Source organism: Puma concolor, chromosome C1 (assembly GCF_028749965.1).
Source record: "Puma concolor isolate L17-30 chromosome C1, mPumCon1.1.hap2, whole genome shotgun sequence".
Lineage (NCBI taxonomy): Eukaryota > Metazoa > Chordata > Mammalia > Carnivora > Felidae > Puma > Puma concolor.
The window spans coordinates 62,549,270-62,565,310 of NC_141674.1; the positions used below are offsets into that span (position 1 = coordinate 62,549,270).

General features: G+C 39.2%; 1 protein-coding gene across 13 annotated transcripts in view; it reads right to left on the reverse strand.

Moving 5' to 3' along the window:
• The window catches only part of ERICH3 (glutamate rich 3), a 130,052-nt gene that overhangs the window by 36,155 nt on the left and 77,856 nt on the right, over positions 1–16,041 (reverse strand). For all 13 annotated transcript variants that reach the window (XM_086717295.1, XM_086717293.1, XM_086717294.1 and 10 more), the window contains 2 exons: positions 14,614–14,794; positions 6,074–6,260 (listed from right to left, as the gene is read on the reverse strand). In XM_086717295.1, the coding sequence (XP_086573421.1) occupies positions 6,074–6,260; positions 14,614–14,794 (368 nt within the window). The remainder of the gene's footprint in view (positions 1–6,073; positions 6,261–14,613; positions 14,795–16,041) is intronic.

The following is a 16,041-nucleotide window of genomic DNA, read 5'->3' on the forward strand; positions in this document are numbered from 1 at the left end:
TATGGAAGCTGAGATAAAAATAATCAGAAGAAGAAAGATGCCAGTCTTTGATAATTTGTTATTCCAACAACACAGCAACAAAAGACCTACATACAAGGTTGACTCTCAATAAATATGATTGATTTTTTAAGAAACATATACAGTCAAATGTTGTTGTGCCCTTTAAGTAAACACCTCGGGAGCCTGCATGCTTATTTTAATAGAACTGTCATCATTGTTTTTAGAATGGCCTTTTGAAGCCTGTACAACAATCTTTTTTTGACTTTTCCCTGCAATAAGCTTTTTTTCTTTGGAGATGGCAATAATTTGTAGAGGTCATAAAGTCATCCCAAGTCGAATCTGGTGAAATAAACATATGATCTGAATGTACTGAGACATTAGAAAATATTTTAAAAATCAGTTATAACAAAAGTAACATGAATAAAACCTCTTATAGCTTTTTTCCTATCTCTGAAGTTAATATTGAAATAAGAATTCCAGTCATGACAATAATACAGACATTAATAAAAATATGATTGTGATAATAATAAGATTATTGAGCATTTCTTCTGTGCCAACCTCTTTGCTGGGCACCATATACACACTTTCTTGCAGGGTTCATTACCCTGCCCAGAACAATAAATTAAGAACCAACATCACAACTTTACAAATCAGGAAACTGAGGCTGACAGTTGCCCAAGCTCACCCAGCAGGTTAGTGACGGAGGCAGATTCTGGCTCAGGACTGCTAGACTCCATCACCTCCCAATGAGGTACACAGATATTGTTAGATTACAGCCCGCTCAGATGAACAGCCACATGGACAGATGATACACTGCTGGGCTGCCCAATGGGGAAATTGCTCACACTCTTCCCCAGAAACTAGCACAAACTGGAGCAGTTTTCACCAAGGCTTAGAGACAATCTGTGACCTGAAAAAGGTGCCTGGCAGTTGTCAGTCTCCACCATCCTTCTCCTCTAGCACCACTTGCGTCCCTTTCTCTACAGGTTACATGACTTAGCAGGAAACTGAGTCAATATAGTGTATAGGTGAAAACAGATCCGAATGCAGTCAAGACGTGTCAGTCCAGGAGGAACAGAAATAATAAGTAAAATTTGAATCAAGGTGAATCAGATCCAATGGAGAGTTCTTGAACTAAAGATTTCACTGAATTTCAGCCATTCCCACTCTAGAAATAGCAAAGGAATCAATTCTCCCAGCTTATGAGAACTTAGTTGTATCACTTATCTTTTCAATATCTCCCCACAAAATAAAGCTAAAAGGATTTGCACTCAAAGTAACTATCAGGCTGCAAAAAATGAGATAATAAGAATACACTTACCTCCCCCATATTAAGCATGATAAATTCTTGACTGTAATGATGATGTACTTAGCACACCACTTTCCTTGGAATAAAGGTATCATGAATCTTCACAGAATATGATTACTAGCACTGCCTTCTGTTCAAGCTGTTCTTCCCTTATCAATGGCAACACCAAATCCATCGATTTGGGGCTTCTGATATGCTGTTACTTTTAGTTTATGTTGTGGCTGTGTGGAGGCTTTGATGCCTCCCTACTGCACGCACAGACTTTTTATTGCCCATCTGCTTGAGGGAATTGGACGAACAAAGTGAGCAACATCTGTGCTCTCCTCGTCACTGACTACCTATTTGACTTCTGAGTATAATTTGAGGTGTTGATTTTGATTACTAAAGCTCAGAGCTGTCTGCATTCCACTTGGCTAGGCAATTCTTCCTCCTGGTGTTCCACGCTAGCGACTGGAAATAACTACCTTGTCTTTTCAGTTTCCATGACTGAGGGATGGGTGCACCTGTGGAATCTCCACACCTGTTGGTGACCGCTGCTGAGCCTTTCTTGTTTTCTGAGGACCTCAAACAGGTAATTCCTAGTCATGTTCAGAAACAGAACTCCCTCTTGTTCTATCAAATACTTCCCTCCTCATAACAAAAGTTCCAGAGTCTGTATTTTTTTTAAATGTTTATTTATTTCCAAAGGAGAGAGAGACAGAGTGTGAGTGGAGGAGGGGCAGAGAGAGAGAGAGAGAGAGAGAGAGAATCTGAAGCAGACTCCAGGCTCTGAGCTGTCACCACAGAGCCCAACGCAGGGCTCAAACTCACAAACTGTGAGATCATGACCTGAGCCGAAGTCAGACGCTCAACCGACTGAGCCACCCAGGAGCCCCTGGAATCTGTATTTTAAAAATGAGTTAAAATTAATTTAATTTTTAACAAATTAGAGGAATTAATGTACACCCCTTAAAATGGCTAAAAGCGGGGCACCTGGGTGGCTCAGTCGGTTAAGCACCTGGCTCTTGATTTCGTTTCAGGTCATGATCTCACAGTTTGTGAGTTCAAGCCCTGCCTCGGGCTCTGTGCTGACAAGCATGGAGCCTGCTTGAGATTCTCTCTCTCCCTCTCTCTGCCCCTCCCTGCTTGCACTCTATCACAAAAATAAATAAACATTAAAAAAAAATAAAATAACTAAAAATGTTATTGTAGATATGATCCTGCCAAAAAGTTATATAATATTACAAGTGAGTTTATATATATGTATATATATAGTAAGTAATATAATATGTAATATAAAAGTAATAATATATTATATATTATAAGTGACTATATTATATTATATTATATTACATTATATTATAAGAGGGGTGGTTCTCCACTGGAGAACATTCACTGGAGCTGTGCAGTGTAGGTGCTTCCGGAATAATCAGAGTAGTCTCATGTGGGGCAGACCCAAACAGGCAAAGCTCTAGCATATATCCCTGCCCCATTTAAAACATTCTGCCTTGACTTCTATTTGGTCTGCAGCAGGAGGCATGAAATGACACCACACTTTTCTACTTTGGCCATGCACACATTTCGTTTGGAGAAATGATGAAGCCAACAAAACACTGAAAACCAGTGTCCTTAAAAACTATGCATTTTAGTTAAGGATAACAGGTCTTATTCTTTAATACCACAACCATTGTTTTATTATTATTTGAAAAGGTCAAAGAAAGAAGCTACAGAGAATCAAATGAAATCATATAAAAATTGTACAGAGACTATTAAGTGTTAAATAGGAAAGTAGAGGTCATCAATCAGATTTCGGTACTGATTATTAAACCTCCATAGAAGGTGTTTACAACCAAACATTTACAGCTTGGATTTATATAGTAACTCTCAAAGAATGCAATGTGTTTGTGCTTGGAGGACTGTATGTAAGCTCATTAGCTTTCCTAGGAGTTAAACAGAAATTTGCTACGTGACTTGCCCAACAAATATGGAGAAAGCGTGTTTGTGCTGGAACAGGAAAGCAGGCTCAGGTGGGTCCCAAGTACTCCTGGGCACTCCTACTATATTGCTGTAGACCATTCACTCTGCCACTTGCTGGATGACTCCTCCACACCTTTTCTCTCACCGAAAACCTCCAATTCCCTCTCCCTTAAGCCTTAACCTAAGCTGATAAATTATTATTTGGCTGAAAAAAATAGAAACAATCAGCAGAGAACTTCCAGTTGGTCCCACCACATGCATCAACTTATCTCTCCCTCTACCCTATATGCCATCTCTCCTACAGTTACTCTAGAAGAATGATTCTCCTCCTCTAAGGCTAACGTCTTAATTTGAGCCCTAGATCCCACCTCCTCTCGTCCACTCAAGCCCTTGCTCCAGCAATTTCTCCCTCCATGTCATGCTTGATCAAATTCTTTTTTTGATTTTTGATATCTCTCTCTAGTGTATCAATTCTATCTATCACATATAACATATTACTATATCTCCCACCTTAAAAACTAAAAAGCCCCCTTTGGCCCTTACATCTTCCTTCCTGGCTGTCACCCAATTGACATCTTTTATAGCAAAATTCTTTAAAAAGAGTAATCTGTATTCTCTGGCTTTACCTCTACTCCAATTATTTGTTAAACCCACTCCAATCAAGTTTGCATTCCTAATACTTCACTACAATAATTTGTGTCAAGGTCACCAATAACCACCACATTACCAAATCATACTCAATCCTCAGACTTCATTTTACTTCACATATACACACATTTGACCTAGTTGATTATGCTGTTCTCTGTTCATTTCCAGGACACCATGTTCTTGGCGTTCTCTTTGTAATCCCTTGCCTTCCTTCTTAGGCCTTTTTCCAGTTCCTCTTTATCTCCTTCATCTTTAAACTGGAGTGACCTGGACACCAGACATCTCTATCTGCATTCAATTCTTAAACAATCCCATCCCATCTTATGAGTTTAAATGCCATCTACATGCAAACCATTCTCAAATTTATATCTCCAGCCTGGACCTCTCACCGGACCCCAGATTCACATATTCAAACACTTAATTAACATCTCTGCTTGCATACTCATAGATGTCTTACATTTAATGTACCCCAAATCAATATCCCTTAATTTCACTCCCAAACCTGCTTCTTTCACAGTCTTCTCCATCTTAGTACATGTTAATTGGACATTTTTGCAGTTGTTCAGAACAAAAGCTTTTCAATCACCTTTAACTCTGCTTTTTATCTCACGCCTTGCATCCAATCCATCGATAAATCCTTTGGACTCTATTTTCAAAATATATCTAGAACCCAATCACTTCTAATTCTACCATTCTCTCTCCTCTGGATTAAATTAGTTTCCACTCTTCCCTTGCCCCCACCCCCTTGTTTATTTTTCCCATAGGAGCTACACTCAAATCAAGGCAGGTCATTGCTCAAAACCTACCTTAGAAGCTTTGCATCTCGCTTAGAAAAAGTCAAAATCCTTGCAATCACTTTAGGATGTTCCATGTCTTGGCCCTACTGTCCCTCTAATCTCGCCTTCTATTATTGTCCTATCCCTTACTTTTGCTCTGGCTACACTAGCTTAAGCACACCAAGCATGCTCCTGTCTCATGCTCTTTGTATATTCTTTTCTTCTACTTCAAAAACCTTTTAAAGGGACTATTTAGGGAAAAACTATTTAGTAAACTATTTTTTCTGATTTCTGCTCAAAAGACATCAAAGAGGCCTTTCCTGATCATCCTAGATAAAATAGTACCACCTTCTGCCCCTTGTTCCCCTTAACTCCACGTATCTCACTTCCCTGCTTTGTGTTCAACACTCTTTTTTTTTTTTTTTTTTAACGTTTATTTATTATTTTTTTGGGACAGAGAGAGACAGAGCATGAACGGGGGAGGGGCAGAGAGAGAGGGAGACACAGAATCGGAAACAGGCTCCAGGCTCCGAGCCATCATCCCAGAGCCCGACGCGGGGCTCGAACTCCCGGACCGCGAGATCGTGACCTGGCTGAAGTCGGATGCTTAACCGACTGCGCCACCCAGGCGCCCCTGTGTTCAACACTCTTAATGCCATCTGGCACCTATTAATTGGTTTACTTGCTATTTGCTTTCCCCCATTAGAATGGGCTCTATGAGAGCAGGAACTTTGGTTGGTTCACTCCTATTTTCTAGCTTGGCATACATTAATTCTCCATGAGTACATTCAGAAAAAAAATTAAAGAAAGCCCGCACATAAGTGTCCTAATTTCAAACAGAATGTCCAATATGAAAGCTGGTAAACAACAGTCAAAATTGACCTTTTATCATACCTGAGATAAAAACCAGGCATTTCATTATGTCTGAGATTAAAACCAGGGGCATGAGAATGATAACCGGGCCACACCATAATGAAGCACACCTCTGGTATGACCTGTAATACCCAACCATACAAGACACATGCTCGGGAATTCCCCAACCAGTTCCTAAGAAGACTGAGAATAAAACACCCTTTCTCCTTCACTTCAGAAACAGAATTTAAAGCAGTATGAGAAAGGGAGAGACAGACAGACAGACAGACAGACTTTGAAACACCACCAGCTTTTACCCCCATTATATAATGCATCTGGAAATCTAATTCATATCTTATAATTTCAAATACAACATACCTGGTTATAATAAGCAACCTTTAACTTAGACATTTTAGGCTCATCTACACTGATATCTTTGTTAACAGACTGTGCTGAGAAATGCATCAGTAGAAGCATGAAAAGAAAAATGTAGCAAGACTTGCCCTCTACCAGAGGACATTTGTTTCCATACTTGTAGCAAGGAGATGATCTCTCCACGCACACAAACCCAAAGTAGCCTCGTTTGCCTCCAAGTCTGGAACCTTTCCGATGCTTATATTCACAGCAGGAGCTCAACCTGTTCACTTGCATCCCATTCAGGAAAAAGGTGAGACTGAAGGGGAAACCATGGTGCCTTTTGGAAATAAACTGAAAGGTCTCTGGAATTAAAAAAGTAAATACATCAGTGAAAGCAACCGACTTTGGACTAATATGTTCAAAATCACAGTTTTCTATTAGATAAGTACAATAGTACGCTCTAGATCACCTTTTTAACTTGAGGACAATTTTTAATCATAAGAACACCTTCTATTACTTTTATTTACAGTAAAAACTCCAAGGCATTATAAAAGTCTGATTTGTAATAAAATAATAACATTATATGAGCTCTTACTATGGCCAGGCATTCTGCCTGATGATCTTAGGTGTGTTATTTCTCAACAACCACATGAAATGAGAATGTTATTATCACTAGTTATATGCAGAAATTAAAGTTTAGGAGGACTCAGTAATTTATCCAAGATCATACAGTAAGTAGGACAGTTAGTATTTGAGTCCAAATATCTCTCTTGAGTCCATCTTGCTATGTTAGCTACTGTTAAAGTATATGACAAACAGTTACTGTGAGCTCAGTAATGCTTTTAAATAAATTTGTATTTTTAGCTGTGACTTGAAACAGCCTAATACGTATGGAGGAGGGGGAGTTATTCCATCTCTAATTCGTTCTCGATTCTGCCTGGATTGGTTTCCCCCACTTGCTCCCCCACCCACCCAAAAGTCCCACCAAAAAATTAAGAACCACTGCTCATAATTAGTAATTTTTAATCATTCCAAGTCTTTATAATGCTCTTTGAAAAGGTTTCACCTTAGAGAGCCCAAATTCTAGATCTAAGAAAACCCTATTCTACAGAATGACTCAGAAACCTTCTTCTCATGACACTTCTAATGTTAAGAAGGCTCCCTGGACTCTTCCACTTGCACTAATAATGGGGTTGATCATTTAATCTCTCTGCATGTACACCTTTCTTGTTATTGCAGTATTTCAATGTATAGTAAAAATTTGGCTGTACCGCTGCTTCTCAAACTAGTGTGCATCAGAATACCCTGAAAGGCTTATTATAATGCAGATTGCTGGGCTTCCTGCCAGCGTTTCTGATTCAGTAGGGCCCAAGAATTTGCATTTCTATCAGGTTGCCAGGTGATGCTTGCGATTCTGGTTCAAGGACCATACCTTGAGAGCCCTGAAGTGGATGTCTGTGACCTGCATGCTTGTGAAATCCATGAGAGCTGGAACTCATCTTCCTCACCTTTGTTTCCCCAGATCCCAGGACAATGGCATAGGAGGCCCCCGATAAATAATTAATTCATTATTACTTTAACCTGTTTCTTTCACTGTCATCTAGAAATACTATGTTTGGACCACGTTCTGCCCCTAAAAAAAAGTCTAAATCAGATGCAACTTGTATAAAGAACAGAATTATTGAAAAAGTAATTCCGTTATTTACACCTTAGTATTTGTGATGCAAAATTAAACACACTAGGGAGGAGAAAATTGAAAAGTTATTGTCTAGGGAAACTAAAATACAACAGACTTAAAAATCTACTTGTCTTTGGGTGCCCGAGTGGCTCAGTAGGTTAAGCATCTGACTCCTGAGTTTGGCTCAGGTCACGATCTCCTGGTTTCCTGGGCCTCAGCATTGGGCTCTGTGCTGACAGTGCAGAGCCTGCATGGGATTTGGGATCCTCTCTCCCTCTCTCTCTGCCCCTCCCCCGCTGCTCCTCTCTCTCTTTCTCTCTCTCGAAATTAATAAACCATTTTTTTAAAAAAGTTCATAAAGGGGCGCCTGGGTGGCGCAGTCGGTTAAGCGTCCGACTTCAGCCAGGTCACCATCTCGCGGTCCGGGAGTTCGAGCCCTGCGTCGGGCTCTGGGCTGATGGCTCAGAGCCTGGAGCCTGTTTCCGATTCTGTGTCTCCCTCTCTCTCTGCCCCTCCCCCGTTCATGCTCTGTCTCTCTCTGTCCCAAAAAATAAATAAACGTTGAAAAAAAAAATTTAATAAAGTTCATAAAAATCCACTCTTCTAAACGACATATGGGCTCCTATGTATTGACTAGAAAGCTAGTTTGGCTGCTTTCTATACCGAAATTTGAATGGGACATTCATGTAACAATGATCTATTCTGCTGCAACATCACACTGTAACTACCTAAGTTCCCAGCCTGGGAAGAGGGTACAGGCAATGAAATGCTGAGAACGGGCACAGGAGATGAACTGCTAGACATGACTGCCTTTCCATTTTGTACTCATTTGGCTAGAGAGCACATCCACCTATTATTTCATTTCTTTCATTTTTTTTCCCCAAACTTACTGAACAAGAATTGACACCATCTGCTTTTCTTTCCTTGTTATCTATTTTTTAAATTTATATTTTAGTTTTTTTAATGTTTATTTTTGTTTTTTGTTTTTTTTTTTTAATTTTTTTTTCAACGTTTATTTTTTATTTTTGGGACAGAGAGAGACAGAGCATGAACGGGGGAGGGGCAGAGAGAGAGAGGGAGACACAGAATCGGAAACAGGCTCCAGGCTCTGGGCCATCAGCCCAGAGCCCGACGCGGGGCTCAAACTCCCGGACCGCGAGATCGTGACCTGGCTGAAGTCGGACGCTTAACCGACTGCGCCACCCAGGCGCCCCTAATGTTTATTTTTGAAAGAGAGAGAGAGAGACAGACAGAATGCAAGTGGGGGAGGGGCAGAGAGAGGGAGACACAGAATCTGAAACAGGCTCCAGGCTCTGAGCTGTCAGCAGAGTCCAATGTGGGGCTCGAACCCACGAACCATGAGATCATGACTTGAGCCAAAGTCGTACACTTAATTGACTAAGCCACCCAGGTGCCCCTAATTTTACATTTTAAAATTTATTGACGCTTGCCAACCCTGACTTAATGGTTTCTGTGTGAAATGATGGAATGAATATAAAACAGAAGTCAGAAGATTTGGGTCCATGTCCTAGTTCTTCCCTTACAAGTTGAGTGTCCATTGGTAAGTCATTTAATTTTGCTGCATTTCAGAATTCTCATCTATAAAATGAGGATGGCCGGGGATGGGGGTGAAGGAGTGGGGTGGAGGGAGTGACCCAGTCTGCAGAGTAGTCTTAATTAAGGATTATATAATGTCTAATGTTAGAAGGCATTCCAGACTATTTGTAAAACGTGGTTATTCATTGTGGACTGGCAGTGGTTCACACTGTTTTAGGCACTAAAGAGAAACTAAAATACCAAAAAAATATCAAATATGGTCTCCTCCCTCAAGAAGTTATAATTTAGCAGGAGAGATGAAAATAATAGACCAGCTTTCTGGAGTGAGGTCACCAAATCCTCTCCCCTTAAAATTTTGTCTCTAAAAATGGGCCAAAGACTTAAAACAAACTGAGCAGCAGTTATTCATCAAAAATGACTGAATTTTATGTAAGAACAGAGGGAGTCTGAGGCATTCTTGTCTGGGGCTGCTCCCCACCCCACCCCGCCACCAATTCATCGCCTCGTTCTAATATGGTAGGGCAGGCCAGAAATAACCAGCAGCTTCACTGTCAGTGGGGGCTGGCTTCATTGGGAGCAGAAAACAAAAACTCCTTGGCCAGTAGCATTACCAGTAATAAGTAGCAATCTTGGAGGCAAGCTAACGTGGAAGGTCAGGGATTCTGCTAGCTGAGACTGTATTTTTAATTAGGGCAAGCAGCAGGCCAGTGGACTAGTCAGAAATTTAACAGGGAGATGCGGGCCATAAGGCAATTATAGACACATTCAATAAGCTCTCAACACATCCCCAGCTAACGGGAAGTGGCATGGATTGGAGTAGACCCAACCTATTCACACATCCCTGACCTGCTCAGAGCTTCCATCTGTGAACAAAGAAAACACAAGAAAGCCTGGTGGAAAATAAAAGTTAAAGCAGACTTGAAAACTGCCTGAACTTTGTACTCCTGAACCCGTTACAGTGGGTTGAATATTGCCCTCTAAAAATCCATGACTGGGGTGTGTGCAACTCAGTCGGTTGAACGTCCAACTCTTGGTTTCAGCTCAGGTCATGATCTCAGGATTCATAGGAATAAGCCCCATGTTATGGCTTGGGATTCTTTCTCCTTTCCCTCTGCCCCTCCCCTGCTCATGCTCTCTCTCTCTCTCTCTCTCTCTTTCTCTCAAAATAAATAAGTAAACATCTTTAAAAAATAAAAATAAAAATCCATGACCACCCAGAAACTCAGAATGTAACCTTATTTGGGTATGGTTTCTTATTTCTTTGGATAAGTAGTGAAGGGTAAAGATGAAACTATGTTGGATTTGTTTTATCAAACAAATCCAATGACGGACGTCCTTAGAAGAAGAGGACCCAACACTGACAGAGACACAGAGAAGAATGACATGTGAGGACAGATACAGAAATGGAATTGCCAGGAGATGGAAGAGTCAAGGGAAGATTCTCCCCTAGAGCTGCTAGATGGAGTATGGCCCTGCTAATACCTGATTTTAGACTTCTGCCCTCCAGAACTGTGAGAGAGTTAAATTTCTGCTGTCTTAAGCCACTAGTTTTGAGGATTTGTTACATTAGCCCCAGGAAACTAATTCATCTACAAAGAGATCCACCAGCAGAAGTTGGAGGCTGTAGTGGTTCAAAGTGTTTGAACACAACTTCTGACAAATCACTAGATGATCAATACACTATGAAAACACAGGGATAACCCTAAGAGACCAGCTGAAAAATAAAAATAGATAAAATCTGAGCAGAGACATCACACTGGCTGTCTACCAAGGAGAGGGGGCATGGATTTCACAGATTTGTTTCAGAGAAGTTACTAAAGAACAACAAAAACAGCAAGAACAATAACCTTCAAGTGGGAAAAGTCAGAATCTAGAATCCACAGCTGCTATATGATCAAAACTATTCTGTTTTCAACAACAACAACAAAAATCAAAGAACATGTATGTAAAAAACAGAAAAGTGTGACCCTTACTCAGGAAAAAAAAGGCCATCAAATCCACCTCTAGGAATCTACTCAAGAGACATGACCAGATGTCTGCACAAAAACTTGTATTTGTAGGGGCACCTGGGTGGCTCAGTCGGTTAAGTGGCTGAAGGGCGTGAGTTTGTTTGGGATTCTCTCTCCCTCTCTCTCTCTGCCCCTCCCCTGCGTGCATGCTCTCTCTCTCAAAATAAATAAATAAACAAACATAAAATAAACTTAAACAAACAAAAACCGAATTAGAAATAGTACGAATGTCCATGTAGTGGAATACATTCAGTGGCACAAGAGAACAATTATTGATAAATGGTATGAATTAGACGACTCTCAGAAACATTATGCTAAGTGAAAAAGCAAGACACAAATACTGCCTATTGTGTGACTTCATTTATATGAAATGTTCAGAAAAGGCATATTCGTAGAGATCGGAAGCAGATCAGTGGCTGCCTGAGGCTGGCTACAAAGAGTGAGGATTCTTTGCCAATGGGCACAAAGGAACTTTCTGAAGTGATAGAGATATTCTGAAACTGGTTTGTGATCATAGCTGCACGACCCTATAAAAATGTTTAAAACTCAGTGAATTGTACACTCAATAGATGAATTTTATGGAATATAAGTTACACCTCAGTAAAAACTAAAAACTCAATATATATAACAAGTAAAAGAAAAATAAAAACACAGTTACTCTAAGTCACAGTGTAATGAAATGTTCAGTTTTCGGTGGAGACTAAGAGCCAGAGCCATGGAGGGAGGGATAAAACGGTAGAAGTCAGCTGAGAAAGCCTCACAGCCTCAATCTGATTCTTAAAAGATGGGTACGATTTGAATTTAAAATCCTATTTTGAATTTAAAATCCTTTGTCCTATTTCAGACAAAGGAAATAGCACCAGAAGAGACAAGCTAACAGCATGGGGGTGGGGACACGGCAGCGCCACCAGTTTGTGAGGGAGTAATGAGGAATGCACAAATCAGTACAGCCGGTTATGAAAATATGGGAAATGGGGCAGAAAAGGAAGGGATTATAAAGGGCCCAGAAAAAAAAAAAAAAGTTATTTTGCTCTTTGATTCCACATGAACCCAGGAGGCCAAGGTTTTCCTTGTTTGAAAGGATGAACATGGTAAATAAAAATGCCTGTGAAGAACCAGACTCTTTACAAGCAGCAGAAAGAGTCCGTGACTTCATAGGTGTACCTAACAATCAATATGTGGCTTGATATCTAAACTCAAACTGTAAGACATCAATGAATTACTGTGGGAATAAAAGATGCACTTGCCACACTCCTAAATAATTAATTTTATTGTTATTTCTCATCCCAAAGCAAGACAAATTAACGAATGCCACATTTTTAATTAGTTTACTGCTCCAAGCAGAACGTTAAACGCCTTTTTTTTTTAAACAGAACTCTTCTAAAAACCTATTCACATTTCACTGAATCATGCACAGCTTTGATTTGTAAAAACGGGCAGATTCTTTTCAGTCCAGCTAAATTGCTAAGATTGCTGAACCGCAAGTCAACTCTGAGCCAACCAACTTTTCAATTTTGAACAATTACTTTCCTGGCAATCAAAGGGCAAGCTGAGACAAAATTATTGTGTGGACAGGATTCAATTATTTAAGCTCCCATTCCATCCTATTATTCAAGTCCATCGAGTGACACAACAAAAGTCAGTCCCAGGATCGATATGTATGCAAAACAACACTTAGCCAAGTCACACTCTCCCTTACTGGTTTTGCACCGTTCCTACAGAGTATGTATCATCTCCCAGAGAAGCATTCAGCTCCCCGCTTCTTGTTTTTGTTTCATTTGTATGTACCATGTTTTCCAGTGGGCAGAAAGGCATGTAGGCATTGTCTGAAATAAAGCGTGATCCAAGACCCAGGAAAAGTTTCATCGCATTTGTTCCAATTATAGACTATAGCTAATTTCAGCTGTTCTTCTAAATTAATAGTTGAAAGTCACACTTTCAAAAAATAAGTCTATCTCTGCCACTATCATTAGGGGTTTCATGCCACTCATATTATGAAAACGTAGGAAACCCTTTGCACTGATCGCTAACTGAGCAAGGATCCTGCACCAATTCAGAGGCCCGGTATCTGCTCTTGACCATGCCCCAAACTGTACATGGGACCATACGAAGCCACTATATCTCTGGTCTCCTCATTTTCCTCACCTACAAAGTGAAAGGAATGGACTTTCAAATGCTATGACAGAATGACAAAGTAAATTACATTTCAGCAAAGTAGAGAAAATGAGGAAAAATCATTTCTAGAATATACTGAGGATTATTTTTTGTTTTACAAATCTTTATAAAGTAAACATTAAAACTAACATTCAAGTGTTTATTCTTTTTTTTTTACGTTGGAAAGTTTTATATATGTAATCCTTAAATCTGTATAGTTTCTTTTTAAGTACCTGAAATTTTTAAAATTAATAGTCATTATTTTTGAGTGATGAGGGAAATCAGAAAAGCCAAAAGTAATAATTCCATGCTTGCCCCCAATTCCTAAGACTCCCTAAACCTATATCGAGATTGCCCAAGTGTAAATATTTCTTTCAGTTAGTAAAAATACAATAACTTTCTGAACAGAGTTTCTTAAGCAAGGAAATAACAAATATAATCCTATATTATATCCTCATCCTTTTAAATAAGTTTTTTTTTTTCACCGTTTTTTTTATTTATTTTTTTTTGGGATAGAGAGACAGAGCATGAACGAGGGAGGGGCAGAGAGAGAGGGAGACACAGAATCGGAAACAGGCTCCAGGCTCTGAGCCATCAGCCCAGAGCCTGACGCGGGGCTCGAACTCACGGACCGCGAGATTGTGACCTGGCTGAAGTCGGACGCTTAACCGACTGTGCCACCCAGGCGCCCCTATCCTCATCCTTTTAACTGCTACTCCAAAGAACTAAATATTGATGAAAACCATTTCAGTACAATATGAGAAACCCTGTATTGGATATAAAAATTATCTTATGGTAAGAAACATGGATTTATGATCAAATGAAAGCAGAAATGTACTAAAATCCATCTAGCCAAATTCTGCACCAAGTTATTTAGGTGTGATTCACCCTGAAGTTTATTGGATTTGTGATTTTATCTCAACATTTTTCTAAAGAACAAATTGCCAATCTGGTATTTTTCCCTTAGAATAATGTGTGATATAATTCATTATGGCAGGCCAAATAGTTAACTTGTAATTTGGGGGACAGTTTATTCGTGCAACATTTTAATGATCATATATCTCTATCCCAAAATTAATCTGTTAGTGGGTTAAATCACTCCAAATTCTTTCTTCCACAATCTTCAAGAGTAATTGCTGCTTCGGTTTCAATCACGGAGCAGTAAATCTAGATTTACTTTTAGGCAGCTGGTTTATAAGTCCCTGGATATGCATAATTTCATAGAGTGATTGAAGTCATTTTGATATTATATCAACGATAGCTTATCTATAGCATCAACCTCAAGCAACTTAAAAAAAATTCACATTTCATGTGTACCTTTTTCAAGTAGTTTGCCTTTGTAAACACAAAGGTTTTCCCCACCACAGTGTTGTTGATAAACTTTTATTTCATCCCGGAAGTCTGGGTGATCATGAGATAGGTGCACGTTTTTCCCCAAATAGATCATTGTAATAGCTGCATTACTATGCAGTGGTGTTCTGTGAACCTTTCTTGAATCCTAGAGAAAACAAAAGAAGGGGACTTATTAATTAATTACCTTCTAATCCGAGGGTAATGGTACTGTAATACGAGGAGTAGAGAAGGCTCGTTTTATGTACCTAGCAACAAAACCTTTATAAAATGTCAACCTTCGCAGTGCACAAAAAGTCAAGCCCATTACAAAACAAATCGCTCTAATAATTACATGCATTTTGGGTTTATATTTTTCATGTAAATGCCAGGGGTCTGGACAAAGTTTGTCACTTTTAATTTTAGTTGTGTATGTATTTTACATACAATGAAAATACCAGTGATGCCAAGATGAAACTGCTCTTGGTTCTTTTAGCTGATTCTTGAATCGAAATTCAAATCAAAATAATTAAATACCGGTGGCATAGTTTTGTTCTAACTTGAATTGATTTTGTAATTTAGCAACTGTCTTTGCAATTGAGTGCTTCATCTTTATACTTGAGCACTGACAATATATCCTTCCGTGATCTTCTATGTGAGAGGGGGCCGGCACATGTCTGATTCCTTCTACGGTTGCTCTGGGGATTAGAGACATGTGCTATATGCCTAGGACTCTCCAGTTTTACAGGAGACATTCAGTTCAATGAAAAACCAACATTATTAGTGTTATTTTTAATATCAAACAGTACACCCAATCAAAAAAGGCTGTTCTATGGTGTTCACAAATTTAGAACATAAACAATAAATTGATATGCCAGAGATGGAAAGAAATGTCCTTTTTCTTGCCTCCTAGTTTGTATTCGATTTTCACAATAATGAATGAGCAAAGAGTTTAATCTCTAAGAGGAATATGAGGAAAGAGAAGCAGAAAAAGGAAGAGGAGGAGACAGAGAAATAGTCATGTAAAAATACTGTCAGCTGAAGAATTATACAGAGGCCAGGCAATAATTTTAATCTACTTCACTTTTCTGAAAATCAATTTTCAGCTAAATGGAAAATGTGAAGAGACCAACTTTCACTGAACTCAAAGCAATTATTTAAGTTTGATTTCACTGAATTACGAATGCCTTGGAAACATGCATTTTTTTTTTTTAAATAACAAAGCTACAACAAAAATTTCTGAAGGAACTCCTAAAATATTTCCATCTCCAAATCCATCCTCTTCCACTTCAGAGGATTCTTTTTTCCTCATTCAATTCCATTTCTCTGAAGCAAAAACCAGAGGAAGTACATCTGATTAAATGAAGTTCTGCAAATGACAGTCTGAAAAGTATAAATGGGGAAGGAATCCCAAGA